Source organism: Spodoptera frugiperda, chromosome 7, assembly GCF_023101765.2.
Source record: "Spodoptera frugiperda isolate SF20-4 chromosome 7, AGI-APGP_CSIRO_Sfru_2.0, whole genome shotgun sequence".
Classification (NCBI taxonomy): domain Eukaryota; kingdom Metazoa; phylum Arthropoda; class Insecta; order Lepidoptera; family Noctuidae; genus Spodoptera; species Spodoptera frugiperda.
The window spans coordinates 8,677,257-8,692,774 of NC_064218.1; the positions used below are offsets into that span (position 1 = coordinate 8,677,257).

At 37.8% G+C, this 15,518-nt stretch overlaps 2 protein-coding genes and 1 long non-coding RNA gene across 3 annotated transcripts; 1 reads left to right on the forward strand and 2 right to left on the reverse strand.

Moving 5' to 3' along the window:
• Window positions 1–344: 344 nt before the first annotated feature.
• On the reverse strand, window positions 345–2,137 carry LOC118266063 (uncharacterized). The gene is made up of 3 exons (XM_035579416.2): window positions 1,896–2,137; window positions 1,222–1,454; window positions 345–756 (listed from the first exon to the last, which is right to left on the reverse strand). The coding sequence occupies exons 1-3, from the start codon at window positions 2,100–2,102 to the stop codon at window positions 363–365; spliced, it is 834 nt and encodes a 277-aa protein (XP_035435309.2). The 5' UTR covers window positions 2,103–2,137; the 3' UTR covers window positions 345–362.
• A 3,746-nt stretch (window positions 2,138–5,883) lies between these two features.
• LOC118266062 (uncharacterized) lies at window positions 5,884–8,246 on the reverse strand. The gene is made up of 3 exons (XM_035579415.2): window positions 8,006–8,246; window positions 7,317–7,552; window positions 5,884–6,301 (listed from the first exon to the last, which is right to left on the reverse strand). Exons 1-3 carry the CDS (start codon window positions 8,210–8,212, stop codon window positions 5,908–5,910), a joined length of 837 nt encoding a protein of 278 aa, XP_035435308.2. The 5' UTR covers window positions 8,213–8,246; the 3' UTR covers window positions 5,884–5,907.
• A 3,870-nt stretch (window positions 8,247–12,116) lies between these two features.
• On the forward strand, window positions 12,117–15,153 carry LOC126910874 (uncharacterized). The gene is made up of 2 exons (XR_007705459.1): window positions 12,117–14,366; window positions 14,720–15,153. It is a non-coding gene; the product is annotated as an uncharacterized LOC126910874 (long non-coding RNA).
• Window positions 15,154–15,518: the final 365 nt, after the last annotated feature.

Genomic DNA, 15,518 nt, shown 5'->3' on the forward strand with positions numbered 1-15,518 from the left:
AAAAGAATAGAGATGATATTAGCGGGACCAAGATCATTAGACTGTTACTGGATCATAAAGGTAGGCGTCCACAAACCCGCAGCGTACGCATCGCACGCAACGGATTTTAGTTTGTCTTGTATAGAAACTCGTACAACTGCTTCCACTGTTCCGCATTGTATCGATGTCGTCGTACGGAATGCGCACGATGCGTGCGATGCCTACGACATGGCTCTGTTGACGCTTACCTTTAGCTAGATGGAAAAAGTACCAATATTTTTAAGGGGGGAAATTAACCTATGAATTATCAAAATCATGGGTGAAGAAAATACCTATACTACGAACACAATCACAAAATAACTACAATCACTACAAAATCCACTTTATTTAGCCTTCAAATAAACCCAGGCAATTTCTTCTGAATTATAAAACCCTGCCTTTTTGTACAGTTTACAAGCGCTATAGTTATCCAGTAGACAATAAGCATTCACAATTCTTCCCTCTTTTATTAAGACATTGCTTACTAACTTCAAAAGCAGCTCAGCATAACCTTTCTGCCTATGACCTTCAGCAGTATATAAATGCAACAGGTTCCCTGACTCATTAATAAGGACCCAGGATAGTAAGGTCCTGTCCTTATAAAGGCCGTAACCGCACTTCAAGTTGATGAGGAGTTCGAAGTACGAAGCTGATGTTGGGTAGCGATGAGGCCACGTGGAGTCCACCAGGTCTAGGTATTCATTTGTCAGGAGCTTGAAGGTGATGCCATCGGGTAAGCTGAAATTAGAGAGAAATATGCATAATGTCAAACCTTTTAACCATCAAACAAGTAGGCTTTCTTTAAGTAGGAAATTCATCCAGTTAATTCTCTCGCCTTAGGCAAGGCAAGAGGGAGTATCAGACCCCTACTGACTAAAAACCACCCCGTTCCTACTTCTGCTTTTCGGGCCACCGGAGAAGATCGAGCAAGCTCCTTAGGTTACTCTTTTTCAATCAGGCAACATGAACAATGTAAGACCTACTTTTCACCAATTATAATTATGAATCACGTGTGAATCTATTGCATTACACCGGGCCACAACCCCAAACTCCAAACAATATTAAAAAAAAAAATGCTTCAGATCTGTCTGACCCAGTAACGGGAGCCAAAGACCCCTAGCTCGACAGTCACACTTGCAGACATAATGACTAACGGGGCCTTCTATGATTATCAAGTTAAGGATTATTTAAAGTGCTTCTTACCTGACGTCATAAAAAGTTGTAGTATCCAACATAAACGTATCTGAAGGCAGTATAAGCTCTATCTCCACATTGACATCACGAACCACTTCTTTCAACATATTGATCACATGGTACGGTGCGAATGGAACCTTGATAGCTCTCGACCAGTCAATTAGCTTGGTTGTTCTCAATGCAGTTGCTAGTTTGGAAGTGTCATCACTCGGACACTGAATTATTATCTCGTAGAATGAATGCTGTAAGAAATAAGTAAAGTTTAAGTACGGGAGAGCCATGCTTTCGTATGAATGGGCCGGCTCGACCGGAGTGATACCATCAAAAGGCCGGCAATGCACTTGTATTCTAACGCCACTGGTGTTTTGGGTGTCTATGGGCGGCGATTGCTTACCATCAGATGACCCGTCTGCTCGTTTGCCAGCTTATACCATAACAAAGATTAAGTGCAATATTCTCTTTTTACCAGTATGTTATGAGTCCCATCCTATATGTAAAACAGTATTTAATTTTAAGTACTTTATCATTGAAGAACTGTAAATTAAATCACCCAATTGAAACACTAAACACTGTCACAATGTCAATCAATTTCACAAGTTCACCACTTATCGACAAACAAAAACAAAAAACAACAATCACTACACCAACTTGAAAATCTTCCACGATAAATAACACAACGTTACCTTCTCATTCAACGCCACCATTCCATTTTGGACCTCACCAAAAGGGCAATAGATTCGCATATCGTATTTAATTCCTTGGGCCATCCATCTTCTTTGATTATCTAACACTGTGTACCCAGAAACTCCTCTGGTCCAGTCCTTTCTGAAGACATTTTGAAGCTCGTCCCATCTCTCCGGAGGCAAATACTGCAATGGTTCTTGTGACATTATTCGTGTGCAACTGTTGCTGTACTATAAATATACTTGTCCTTTTATCTGAGCGTTTATTGCTCTCGTTTTAATACTAGTTGTCGTGCTCGGTGTTGCTTATTTTTATTTATTTTTAGTGTCTTTATTAAGTAGTTGAAAACTGGATTAATTCATTTTATGTTTAGTAGTTGTACCTTGCTAAAAATGACTAAAAATGTTCGATTAGGTATCTTCAAATGGCATACTTGGGCGTCCCCTGCTGACTATCTTGAAGCACATGCACATCAACGACCTGCTTAAGCCCGGTATCTTTGGGTATGCAGATGACAGCACAGTTGTTGAAAGGTATGTGTCCGATGCGCGGACTAGCGGAACATAGATCCGGTCTCTAAGAGAATCCATGGTCGAACGGTTGAACTCGTCCTTGAAGGCGGTCTCCGATGGGGGTGACGCCAACTTGGTCAAGTTCAACGCTACCAAAACCCAGGCGTGTCTATTCTCTGCCAAACGGAGTCAATTTCCGCTGACTCCGACTTTCCGAAATGTGTCCGTTCCGGTAGCGGATCATCTTGAGCTTCTGGGCGTAACTCTATCGCCAACGCTTAACTTCGGCTCTTATATAGAGTCGAAGGCGCATCTGGCTGGTAGGAAGTTGGGTATCCTCTCGAAGGTGAGACGGTTCTTCACACCGAAACAACTGCTGAGCCTGTACCAAGCGCAGGTTCGGTCATGTATGGAGTACTGTTCTCACCTTTGGGACGGCTCGGCCAAATACCAGCTGGATGCGCTCGAACACATTGAAAGGCGTGTCAAGAAGCTCATCAATGATGATGCGCTTGTGGAGGCCCGGCTTCAAAGCCTTGAACACAGGTGCAAGGTCGCAAGCCTTTCCGTTTTTTACCGGATACATTTCGGAGAGTGTGCGGGGGAATTGCACAACTTGATTCCCCCTAGTCATTTTCATCATCGAACCACAAGACAATCGGCGAGGCGTCACCGTTTCATGGTAGATATCCCACCCACTCGCACGAAGCGCTTCGCTTCAAGCTTCCTTGTGCGAACTGCTAGGGAGTGGAACTCCTTGCCGGAGTCTCGTGTTTCCTGATGGGTATAACTTGGGTGTCTTCAAGGCCCGAGTGAATAGGTTGCTTATGGGCAGACGTGCTCCACCGTAGGCCGCATCATCACTTACCATCAGGTGAGACAGCGGCCAAACGTCGACCCATTAAATGTAAAAAAAAAGCAGTTAATCCAAGGAATAGTAAGATTTTGTTCAGCAGTGAATGACAACTTGCGCATGACCATGATTTAGAACGATCCCATGTTAATGATAACTGGAGACCTTATGATTCCTTTTTTTAATGGCGGAAAATCATCCAATAACTTCTCCCGCCTTGGGCGAAACGAGAGTGTTAGACTCTTACTGATTAAAAACCACCCCGCTCCTACTCCTGCTTTTCGACAAAATGCCCAGGTAAACCCGCTAGATAATCCGCAGCTCCGGATCAGACGATGTATAGTCTGGCTCTTTAATTATTTTAATACTGGTTAAAACTGACGGACAAGAGTAACATTTACATATAGATAGTGCACACGGTGTTACCACCAGTAACATTTAACAAGGACGGCTGGGTATATTAGTCCAATGGCTTATGTACCAGCATGATATTGTAGATACCTACATAAACAATCACACAAACATGATAAGATAAACGACATACACTGTCATGTTTTAATATTTAAATGAATTACGACACCGATATTATTATGTCAGTTATCATTGATATTGGTTCAATGTTAGTAGGTTATTCTTGATACGTTGACCCAAATATGGTTGTACATATCACATCGAGGTTTTCTAATTCATAGCTTTGTTCTATTAGCAATTGAGCTGTATTCAGTACATCCGGAGCTGCGGGCAATGTAACAGGTTACCGGTGCTCCGGCTCAAAGCAGGAGAAGGAACGGGGTGATTTTTAGTCAGTAAGAGTCGGACACTCCCTCTCGTATCGCCTAAGGCGGAAGAAGACATCGGATGATTATCCCCTAGTTTTAGTCAGTAAGAGTCTGACACTCCCTCTCGCCTCGCCCAAGTTGGGAGAAGACATTGGATGATTTTCCCCCCTTAAAAACCCAGTACATCTTCGCAGCAGCCGGTCCTACCTACCCACTGCACTAAACACGTGTTATCAAACCGAACGTAGATTGCAGACTTAAATAAAGTCTGTTGTTTATTGTGAGGTAGATAAATACTTATCTTGAAATACAACAAATACTTTTGTATGCAGTTAACTGATCTTTTGTAAAATGAAAGGACATACTTATATAGTTTTGTATTTATCATGTTTTTATGGTTCTTTGTTTAAGTATGAACTCTTTTTTTAAGGGGGAAAATCATCCAATGACTTCTCCCGCCTTGGGCAAGAGGGTGTGTCAGACTCTTACTGACTAAAAACCACCCTGTTTCTACTTCTGCTCTTTGAGCCGGAGCCCCGGAAAGCCTGTTAGGTAGTCCGCAGCTATGCGACCGGCATCAGCCCTACTGGGCCCCATCTGTAGTGGTCTGATGACTATGAAGCGTGTGTGGAGTGCGATGCGCCGTACGAACGGGTGTGGTTCTGGTCGGGCAGCGAGTTACTTTTGCTCGCAGTCCAAATCACATGCTTACAGTGCCTACGTACATCAAACTGCTTTTTACAAAATTCGTACCACACGTTGTTTGATTAAAGATGAAGTTTCTATAAAATCCTGAACTATTAATTTAGGAAATCGGTAATCATAATACACCATTCCCAAATCTAGTGATCGATCTCGAGATCCCCTTGTTGAGTTTGAGTGACATAATAACAACAGTTTACTATTTACTCCTTGGTACAAAAGTTATTTTACCGCGGTCATCAAACCTTCCGTTGATGTAGGGTTACCCTTTCATTCCAAAATGGCGGCTGTGGTCTACAGGGATGACCCATGTTATAGACAGACGTTTGTGGTACACCCCGATTATGTAGGGTCTATTTAGGACGAATACATAGGTTACGTTGAAACTATTGCTTGTGAATACTGTGGTATTCACTTAAAATGTACGTGATAAAGTGTGTGATGGAGCTCCATTCGAATTCCATATTACATAGTCGTCGCCTATGTAATAGTGTACTTAACAGTGTCAGCGTTATAAGACACCCGGCACAATAAGAAACATTTTTTTTTTGTAAATAGGATATATCTACTTATATACTGTAATCTATAAAGCTAAAGAGTTTGTTTGTTTGCACGCGCTGATCTCTGAAATAACTGGTTTAATTTGGAAAATTATTTTTGTGTTCAATAGTACATTTTATCGAAGAAGGTTATCTATTATATAAAAATAAGTCGGGTTTTCCTTCCTGACGCTATAACTTCAGAATGCACGAACCGATTTCCACCGTTTTGCATTCATTGGAAAGGTCTCGGGCTCCGTGAGGTTTATAGCAAAGAAAATCAGGAAAAAAATAACATTGGTGGCGAAACGGAGTTCGCCGAGTTTGCTAGTATGCTATAAAACATCACGCTACGATTAACAGCGGCCAAGTAGAGCAGGTGATACTGCGCGCAAGAAGCTAGTGTTTAATATTTTTTCTATTTATCGGATTCATTAGCTGTTTATTAGTGTCGCTTAAACTCGAGAATGCTTGGGCCGATTTGGCAAATGTTGGTCTTGAATTATTTGAGGAAGTCCTGGGAAGGTTGAAAAGCTGCGAAAAAAATTTTTGAGACAGTACGAAGTTTGCCGGGCCAGTTAGTACCAAAATAAAACAAAACATCCACCACACAAAAAAAAAAACATTTATTTGCTTCTAAAATAAATCCATGTAACATCCTCAGCGGGTACAAAACCTGCCTTAATATACAGCTTGCTCGCATTATAGTTATCAGGTACACAGTAAGCAATGACGACTCTTCCATCTTTCAGCAGATCATTACTGACCATCTTCAGAAGAACCTCAGCATACCCTTTCCTCCTATGTTCTTCAACAGTATAGAGATGTAACAGAGTCCCTGCCTCACTAATAAGGACCCAGGATATTAAATCGTTGTTCAGATATAGGCCATAGCCGTAGTTCAGGTTGATGAGGAACTCGAAGTACGTGTCTGATGATGGGTAGTTGTAGGGCCATGTGGAGTCAATGAGGTTGAGGTGTTCAGTTGTCAGGTGCTTGAAGGTCACGCCGTCTGGTAGACTGCAAGTGCATGAGAGGTTTGGTTAATATGATGGGTAAAGAATTTGGGGAGGCCCTGGTGTCCTGAATTACAGGTTTCGGTTTAGTTTAGGCACCAGTCTCACACAAATTAATAATATGTGTGTATGTATCAACTTATACCTGTGACTTATACCAACACGTGAGCACGTCATCATATTGTGTAGCTAATAAGTTTGTATTTTACTGTTTGTAAAAGAAAAATAAACATTTATTATTACTAACAAAAAAGATGATACACTACTGCACTAGATCTTTATATCTATAGGTATGCAGAACTTGCTTATATTTACTTGGTGAGTGTTATTTGGTAAGTGAAATTATATGTTTGTAAACGTACTCATGACACAGGAGAAAAAACCTAGTACGCGACCTGTGGCAATTTAAAAAAAATAGTAACTATGTAGGTTACGACTGACTGTTTAATCATCATCAAAAGAAACAGAATCATCACTTCTTTATCAAATCTGACTCGGGATATGACTGTGGAAAAATGAGTGTAGGGCTTGTTCTACATTGTCTGATTAAGTTTCAGTGATGTAATCGATGTAAACTCTTTAAACCATTTGTTAAATAAGTTGACGGCAACTTAATTAAATATTGTGAAACAGGCCTATAACATACACTTCCACCTACACATGTTGGCGTGCTCGTCATAAGTTTAAGTCTTTGACTGACAGTCAGTCAACAGACTGATAGAAAACTGTTGAAGGCAAATCCTCCGCTAACGTCGGTCACCAGTGACCACCACGGCGTTCAATGTGTTTAATAAACGCTCATAATAAGTTTAATTGACAGCGCAATTGGTGCGTTATCTGGGCTAGTTTTTAGGTTTAGGTTTTATTCTCGCACAGAACAATTATTTGTGTGATCCACAAATTGTTGTTTCGGGTCTGGGTGTCATGTGTATGTGAAATTATACGTTTGTAAGCGTACGCACGACGCAAGAGAAAATCCTAGTGTGGAGAAAAGTATGTCCTGTCAAAAATAGACTTACCGGATATCCTTATACAGTTCAGTTGTGTCCAAGATATGAGTGTCGTAGGGAAATACCTCTTCCACCTCTATGTTAACATCATGCATGATTTCATAAAGGAGGTTCACCACGTTGCGCGGTGCGAACGGCACTTTCACAGATTTCTTCCAATCAATTAGTTTTGTTGTTCTCAATGCAGTTGCTAGTTTACTCGTGTCATCACTCGGACATTGAATTATTATCTCATAATATGAATCCTGGAACAGAAAATTAAATAAATAAATTATGTATTGTAAAGTAATTTCGTCCTAAAGCAGATTTTTCCGGAAAAGTAAAGTACGGGAATAATTTATCATCAAAAATAAATATTTAAGAATTGATTTACTGCATTTATTAATATAAAAATTAAAAAGGAAAGGTGATTGTTACTTTTTCGTAAAAATATTTTTATACTCTCGAAACTCAGCGCCATCTATGTAACAACAAGTCAAATTGCTTCAAAATTAGTACGTGTGAGTATCGCTAGATGGCATGGTATCTATTTAATGAGCTTTAAAAATTATACTTGTGACAAGGTCTATTACTAAAACATACTGATCGATAATTTTAAATAATCTCAAAGTAATTTATTTAGGTTAAATGATGTACTTGAACACGTTTAACTGAAAATTATTAAAAAAAATACCTCAAAAATAAAAGCATTGACCTACCTTCTCATTGAACGCAACCATTCCATTCTGCATATCACCATAGGGGCAATAGATTTTTAAATTGGTCTCCATCCCCTTGGCCAGCCATCGTCTTTGGGTGTCCAAGACGGCATAACCAGACACTCCTCTTGTCCAGTCTTCCCTGAAGACTCTCTGAAGCTCCCCCCATCTCTCTATGGACAGGTACTGTAATGGTTCCTCCGACATAATTGGTGAGTAACTGTCCTTAAGACGTACACAGATGCCTTTTTATCTTGCCTTTTATTGGTCTTGTTTTTATACTAGTTACACCATTAGGCGTTGCTTACACCTATTTTATTTTTCAATTTTTTATTTATCTTATAGACTGATTGTTTTTTTCTGAGTTTAGGTGTGGCTTATGTAAGATACTTATTGAAGTTATGATATGCAATTACCTTTTTTTTGAAGGGGGAAATCATCCAATGACTTCTCTCGCCTGGGCGACGCGAGAGGGAGTGTCAGACTCTTACTGACAAAAAACTATCCTGTTCCTACTCCTGCTTTTCGAGCTGGAGCCCCGGTTACTTGCTACGTAGCTCTCAGTTTTTACCTTATATTAGTTGTTAGTATTTGGATTTTAAAGTCGATTTTTTTAATAACAAAATCAACAAACGCCAGGACACACCTACCTATCTTTATATTTATTTTAGGTATGTACCGCATTTGCATTCAAATGCGTTGAATGATCTAGTTTGAATTAGTAAATGATAAACCGACTCCTAAGCTGTATCTTACACCTAGTTTTTTAATGCATGTTTTCCTTTTTTTTTCATTGTAAAGGTAAGTATATATTGGACGATCAATACATATTATTTTCTTGTTAACTTCTAAGAAATAAAGATTATTTATTATTATTTACAAATCAACATACAGATTTATTCTACTACATGTTTAATACTGTCATGTGTTTTATCAATTGCGTCTATTCTATGATGCAAGGTGGCAATGAAAATTATGTTTGAATATGATTATCGTCATAGGTGACAGATAGTTTTATTTACCAAATGTTATAATTATAATTAAAAATCTAATTATAACCGGTTTATTATGGAAATCGTTGTAAAATGTTTGTTGACTCATGACTTTGGCTGTCGAGTGACGAAATAACAGTTTTAGGTAGTTTCGTTTCGGTATTGAAAGAAAACTGTTGAAGGAAAATCCTCCGCTAAGCGTCGGTCTCCAGTGTCCGACGTGGCGATTAACGTGTTAAGATATACTGTAAGAACTTAATAAAGAATCTTAGAAAACTCGAAAAAAAAGACACATTAATCTAACCCTAGAGCCTTTGCTTGATAAGCGCGTTCCTATACTCAAACCACGAGGCTAGATATAGATTTCAGCCATGATCGTCCCACTGCAGGGCAAAGGCGTCTCTACACTCCTCCCATTCCTATCTGTTTGAAGCATTTAACGGCCAATCCTTGTTATAGATATCGAATTCATCCCACCATCTCCTTGCCGCGATATCTGTGGACCAACCAACGAGGTAATCAAGAAAAACGTCCTCTGCAAAACAAACACTGTAGTTTTAACATGCACAGAAGAACCTACTTACGATTCGTATACACGCGAAAATTTATGTGAAGAGTAATACTAATTTAGTTCATAAATAAAACCGACCAAGTGCGAGTCGGACTCGCCCATGGAGGGTTCCGTAACAGCAAGTAGATGACATTATATAAAAGTTGTTAAATAACTTGGTTTTACATAGTGTTTGTATGAACGACAAAGTTATATTTGCGGTTTTTGAAAATGTTTTATTTCTTAAAAACTGAAAGTGATATCTCATTCAAACCATTTTTTTATTTTAAAAGTTAGAGGGGGGGGAGGCACTCATTTTTCCACTTTCGAACTTTCAAACGATTGATTTTGACGGAAAGTGGTTGTAGGAACCTTAATGTCTTTTTTAAAGACCTATCCATAGACACAATCACAGATATATTAGCTGAAAAAAAATACTAATTAATTTAATTTTTTAATTTAATATTTTTTATTCAAAATTCAAATAGTGGTTACCAAAATACATCATCCTACAAAGTTTCAACTATATAGGCCCAACAGTTTCGGAAATAAATTTCTGTGACATACGGACGGACAGACAGACAGACAAACATGACGAATCTATAAGGGTTCCGTTTTTTGCCATTTGGCTACTGAACCCTAAAAAGAAAAGTTCCTAATAGGATCATAAAGGGAAATACGTTGAAAATTTAATATTTCATATGAAAATGCATTTTCCATGATAGTTTATTACGCTTTATTGTTGAGAAAAGTAGCCATAGCGGTTGTTTTTAGTTATAAAATGTATCGTAATATTGTTGCAGCTAATAATAAGTACTCAAGGAAAAGCCGGCTTCATTTTCTACTCGTGGAAATGCATCATCTTTGACCTCCCTATATTCAATTATGGAAGAAAATGTTATTTACTGGAGAAGCTTCTTTTTCGTATTTTAATAAAGATTTTGAAAGGAATTGAGCATTTTTTTCAGCTTGTTGGTGAAGTGGTCGATAGCGAGCAAGATTTTTTTTTAAATCTCAATTTTTATTAGGGCTTTTTTCTTAATAGAAACATGATAGCCCCATTATATAATACAAAATACAGTACATAGAAAGCAGCAAAACCAGGTTTAGCTTGCCCTTAAACTTAAAAAAGAAATTGTCAAATGAAACAGAGATCTAGCCTCAGGTGATAAAGGAGATGCCAAAATGCTATTAAAAAACCAATAAGTTTTAGGTTACAATTTTACATCGAGCACGACATATTATTACCCGACTGCGCCAGAAGGTTATCGTATTTACTGTGAGAGTGACACTGGATATATCAAAATAACAAAATGGCGGATTTTTGGCGCCAAATTCGAATATTTCTCACTCTCTAACCTAAACGGCTTGATGGATTTTGACTTGAGAGGTGTCGTTGGATTCGTATTTACTGTGAGAGTGACACTGGATATATCAAAATAAAAAAAACATAAAACTAAAAAAAATAAAATAAAAAAGGTAATTTAAAAAACTAAAAAACCCGACGGCGTTTCTTTATAATATTAAAATGAAAAAACCCAAAAACAAGAAAATCATCGTAAAATTTAAGCAGTCGGGACCCATTCTTAATATAAAGAATTTGTGAGGGCACATACGGCTGGCTTTCTAGAATATTTTAATATTATAAAGAAACGCAGTCGGGTTTTTTAGTTTTTTAAATTACCTTTTTTATTTTTAAACATTTTTGACAGAAATTATTGTTATCTTAGTGCCTGCTCTATGAATATTTATACCACGTAGGTACCTAACATACATAGACTGGCCCCATTACATAAATTTACATATCAGAAAAAAACAGTAAAGTTTTTTGAGGTGGAAAATACCATTCGATCACTTCTCCTGCCTGAGGTGAGGCGAGAGAGTGTCATACTTTTATTGACTAAAAACCACCCCGTTCCCACTTCTGTTGCGAGACGGAGCTTCGTTAACGCGTTAGGTTGGCTGCAGCTCCTGATAGCGTTTACATAATCATCATCATCATCAGCCGAGAGACGTCCACTGCTGAACAAAGGCCTCCCCCTTAGTCCTCCACGTAGAACGACAAGCCGCCACCTGCATCCACTGGCTCCCCGCCACTCTGACGATGTCGTCGGTCCACCTAGTGGGAGGTCGGCCCACGCTGCGTTTTCCGGTCGACGGTCGCCACTCAGTCACTTTCCTGGCCCAGCGGCCATCAGTCCTCCGAGCGACGTGGCCTACCCATTGCCACTTCAGCCTGCATATTTTGAGAGCTATGTCTGTAGCGTTTACATATTGAACAAGAATTTGTGGACTACAAAAAGAGTTGCTCTGTGCGGGAAACGAAACCGCGATACATTATGCGGCAACCAGCTCAGCCTTCGCACCAACCGGGCAGTCGTTTTACGCAATTGGGTCCCCCAACCCAAACCTAGTTGGGTAAAAGCCAGGGGAAAGAATGTTACTAGTCTTATTTCCCCCAATGGTTCGATATTCAGTAACGAAGTACAAAGTTACATAGTTTTTCCAAGTTAAATGGAAATTTTATTCATGAACAGATAACGTGGCACCCTGTATGAAACTCTAAACAAATTCTTATATATAAAAATGAATCGCTAAAAGTGTTGGTAAGCGCATAACTCGAGAACGCGTGGACCAATTTGGCCAATTCTTTTTTTGTAATATTCGTCGAAGTTCAAGGATGGTTTTTACGGCGAGAAAATATCAAATAATTGACGGAAAAGCCCTAAAAACAGCCCTTTTCTTTATCCCATACAAACGTTTTCTAACTAATACGTAGAGTCAATTTGAGCTTTATTGCTATTGGATAAAGTTCATATTGGATAAATGCTATTGGATACTAAAAAACAAATGCTATTGGATAAGTGTGCGTTGGAGACTTGGAGCACAGAATCCCTACTAATATTATAAATGCGAAAGTAACTCTGTCTGTCTGTAATTACGCTTTCACGCCTAAACCAGTGAACCGATTTTGATGAAATTTGGTACTGAGATAGAATAGACCTTACTTGATACTTTTTATTGCAAAAAAATAGCGGAGAATGGGTAAAAATAGGGGATAAATGGTCATATGGAAATTCGTCATTTTAAAAGCTGTAACAGTAAAACTTTGTATTTAGATACTTAATGAGGAACGAAAGAACATAGGCTACTTTTTATTGCAAAAAAATAGGAGAGAATGGGTAAAAATAGGGGATGAATGGTCATATGGAAATTCGTCATTTTTAAAGCTGTAACAGTGAAATTTTGTATTTAGACACTTAATGAGGAGCGAAAGAACATAGGCTACTTTTTAATAAAAAGGGTAGAAGGCGTAGAATGTTTGATAGAGGAGATTAATGTTTGCTTGAAAATTCGTCATTTTCGTTAATACGTTGCCTGTGGCTTCACTCGCGTTCGATTCTTATTTAAATACACATATACTTATTTAAATCGCCAATATCCCTACTACCATACTAATGTTATGAATGCGAAAGTAACCCTGTTTGTGTTGAGGTTACGCTTGCACGAATGTTTTTTTGGAATATAACAACGAAACAATGTATTTTTTTATTGATAGGCAATATATAGGAAATTAAAGGATAATAATATAGATAACCTTGGCTACTTTTCATCATGATTATAAAATGATGAATCGGCGGTCGTGGTTTCTATGGAATACATATCTTTAAAAATGCTAACAGTAACATATTCTCAAGTAATTCACATTTTAGATGACATACGGCAGCATTTTGACCACTAACACCACTACGCGGACGAAGTCGCGGGCAAAAGCTAGATGTTTTCAATAAATTTCATGTCAAATATTTGTTGTCCATCCTGTCAAATACTGTAAATAATGATTGACATTTATGCATAAACTATTTGAAAAGGGTGAATAAACAATTGTCTGTATTTTTTTTAAATCTATTGAAAATGTTGAAAAGTGCATTAAGCATTAATAGAAATTCCTCAAATATTTATGCGTGCGTTCAGAAATAATGACAAATTATCAACAGTTACGCGTGTGTTCAGAAATTTATTTTGTGTAAATTAAAGTTTCTATTCACGTTTTCGAACAAACGATGCTCTTTCAATATAGTCTATTGGTGTGAATGACATTGACATTCGTATTGCGCGTTTTTTAAAATATGCAAAATTAAATGTATATTTTTCAATATTTCTGAGAGATTATCTTAATATTTTTTCGAGTTTTAAAGACTAAGAAGATTTTTATTTGCTAATAAGTGTTTGTTAATCAAGGTAAGTTCACATCTTCATATTGATTTTTAGTAACTTTTGGTGACTACACAATACTACAATTTGGTATACATGGTTATGCAGAAAATGTATGAGAGCTTTTTATTTTCAGTTGGAATTTCGTTTTTAACAATGCTACCAACCAGACGTACAAGCTTAGGCCGCAGAACTCGAAATACGGCAAGTCAAAGAAATATAAGAGCAAATCAAACTGATGAGCAACGCGAAGCGCGAAATGAACTTGAACTGAATCGATATCAAGATAGAAATGTTGTGTTTAATCCCCACAAAGCTGCATTCAGTTATAATGTGGCAATTGATTACAGTTCAGAGCAAATTGTTGCTATTGGACTAATGAACATTGTGTGTCCACATTGGGATTGAAATTCAAAAATGAAGCCTCTGGATTGTGTTGCGCCAGCGGCCAAGTCAAATTGACGCCATTGGTACCGCCACCAGAGCCACTACATTCATTGGTTAATTTTTTGACTCATATCCAGCAGTACAATAATTGCTTTCAAATGACATCATTTGGGGCAACAAAAGTTATACGAGACAATTTTATGCCTACTTTTAGTAAGTAAGTATAATGGCAAACGTTTTTTTTTAGTTTTAAAACCATGTAGCTGGTGCAAAATATGTCGAGTCAGTGATGTGTTTATTTTGTAAACAATAAGTCAAATACATAATAATAGTCTATAATCCGAAGACTTAATCAGCAACATTTTATAACATGTTGTATTTTATAGTGGCATGAGCAAGATGTTCTTGGTAAAGCCTACTACCTAAAGCTGCCGTGGAAGGCTGTTTAATGTCGAGGTTAAAAGTAGTTTTAATTTGAAATGATGTAAAGTATTGTGGCAGTATTTTGCGAGCCACATGGTGGTACAATTTGCTATACAATTACCTGTATACATATTTATATTCTTGCAGATTCAGGGATTCAAATATATCATCAAACAGGTTCCTTATTGCCAGTGCCTGTTGAAGACTATACATTTTTGCAAATATATTTTATGGACAATTCAGCAAGAGAAGTCGATCAGCGTTGCGCACACAACAACTCAGTAAAAAGATCCATTGTGATGAACAACTTCAAACATTTTTCCATCAACACAATGAATTAGTTGCATTATTCACAAATGCATTAGACCGCATGCCATCAGATAATCACAAAATTGTCATCAGAGCCGATAAGGCGCCTGCAGGACAAAATGCTGGACATTTTAATGTGCCAACAATTGATAAAGAGCGCGCGTGGTATTTAGCTCAGTGTTTACTTAAAAATGCCAAGTTCTTCAATAGCGATTTGTAAAAATATTAGTGAAATTATTGAATCCTATGGAATAAACACTATTATGAAAATATATTTTGTTTTTTATTAAATTAGTAAAGTCCTTTTCAGGTATAGTGAGATCAGGAAATTATGGATTCATTTTTATATGGAGGATATTATAGATTCCAGTTCAAATTGAATAGGGACTCATACATAGCTCAGCTATACAAAATAAAGTAGAGCATCATTGCTACGCGAAAGCGGTACGAAGTTCGCTGGGTCAGTATTTTATTTATCGATATTTAACACTAGTGACACCAAATCAGAAACATAAAAGAACAAGCCATTTGCCAACAATCACATTCACATTTTACTATAAATAATTCCAACACTTTTCCTTATAGCCACCCTCTTCGGCCGCACTATTTTATGCGCTAACAAATCTTAAGCTAAAGG

Coding starts and splice junctions, on each gene's coding strand:
- LOC118266063 (XM_035579416.2), bottom strand. CDS start 2,102: ATGTCACAAGAACCATTGCAGTATTTGCCTCCGGAGAGATGGGACGAG. Junction 1,455..1,895: donor TGGTGGCGTTGAATGAGAAG/GTAACGTTGTGT, acceptor TATTTCTTACAG/CATTCATTCTACGAGATAAT. Junction 757..1,221: donor ACAACTTTTTATGACGTCAG/GTAAGAAGCACT, acceptor CTCTAATTTCAG/CTTACCCGATGGCATCACCT.
- LOC118266062 (XM_035579415.2), bottom strand. CDS start 8,212: ATGTCGGAGGAACCATTACAGTACCTGTCCATAGAGAGATGGGGGGAG. Junction 7,553..8,005: donor TGGTTGCGTTCAATGAGAAG/GTAGGTCAATGC, acceptor TTTCTGTTCCAG/GATTCATATTATGAGATAAT. Junction 6,302..7,316: donor GAACTGTATAAGGATATCCG/GTAAGTCTATTT, acceptor ATGCACTTGCAG/TCTACCAGACGGCGTGACCT.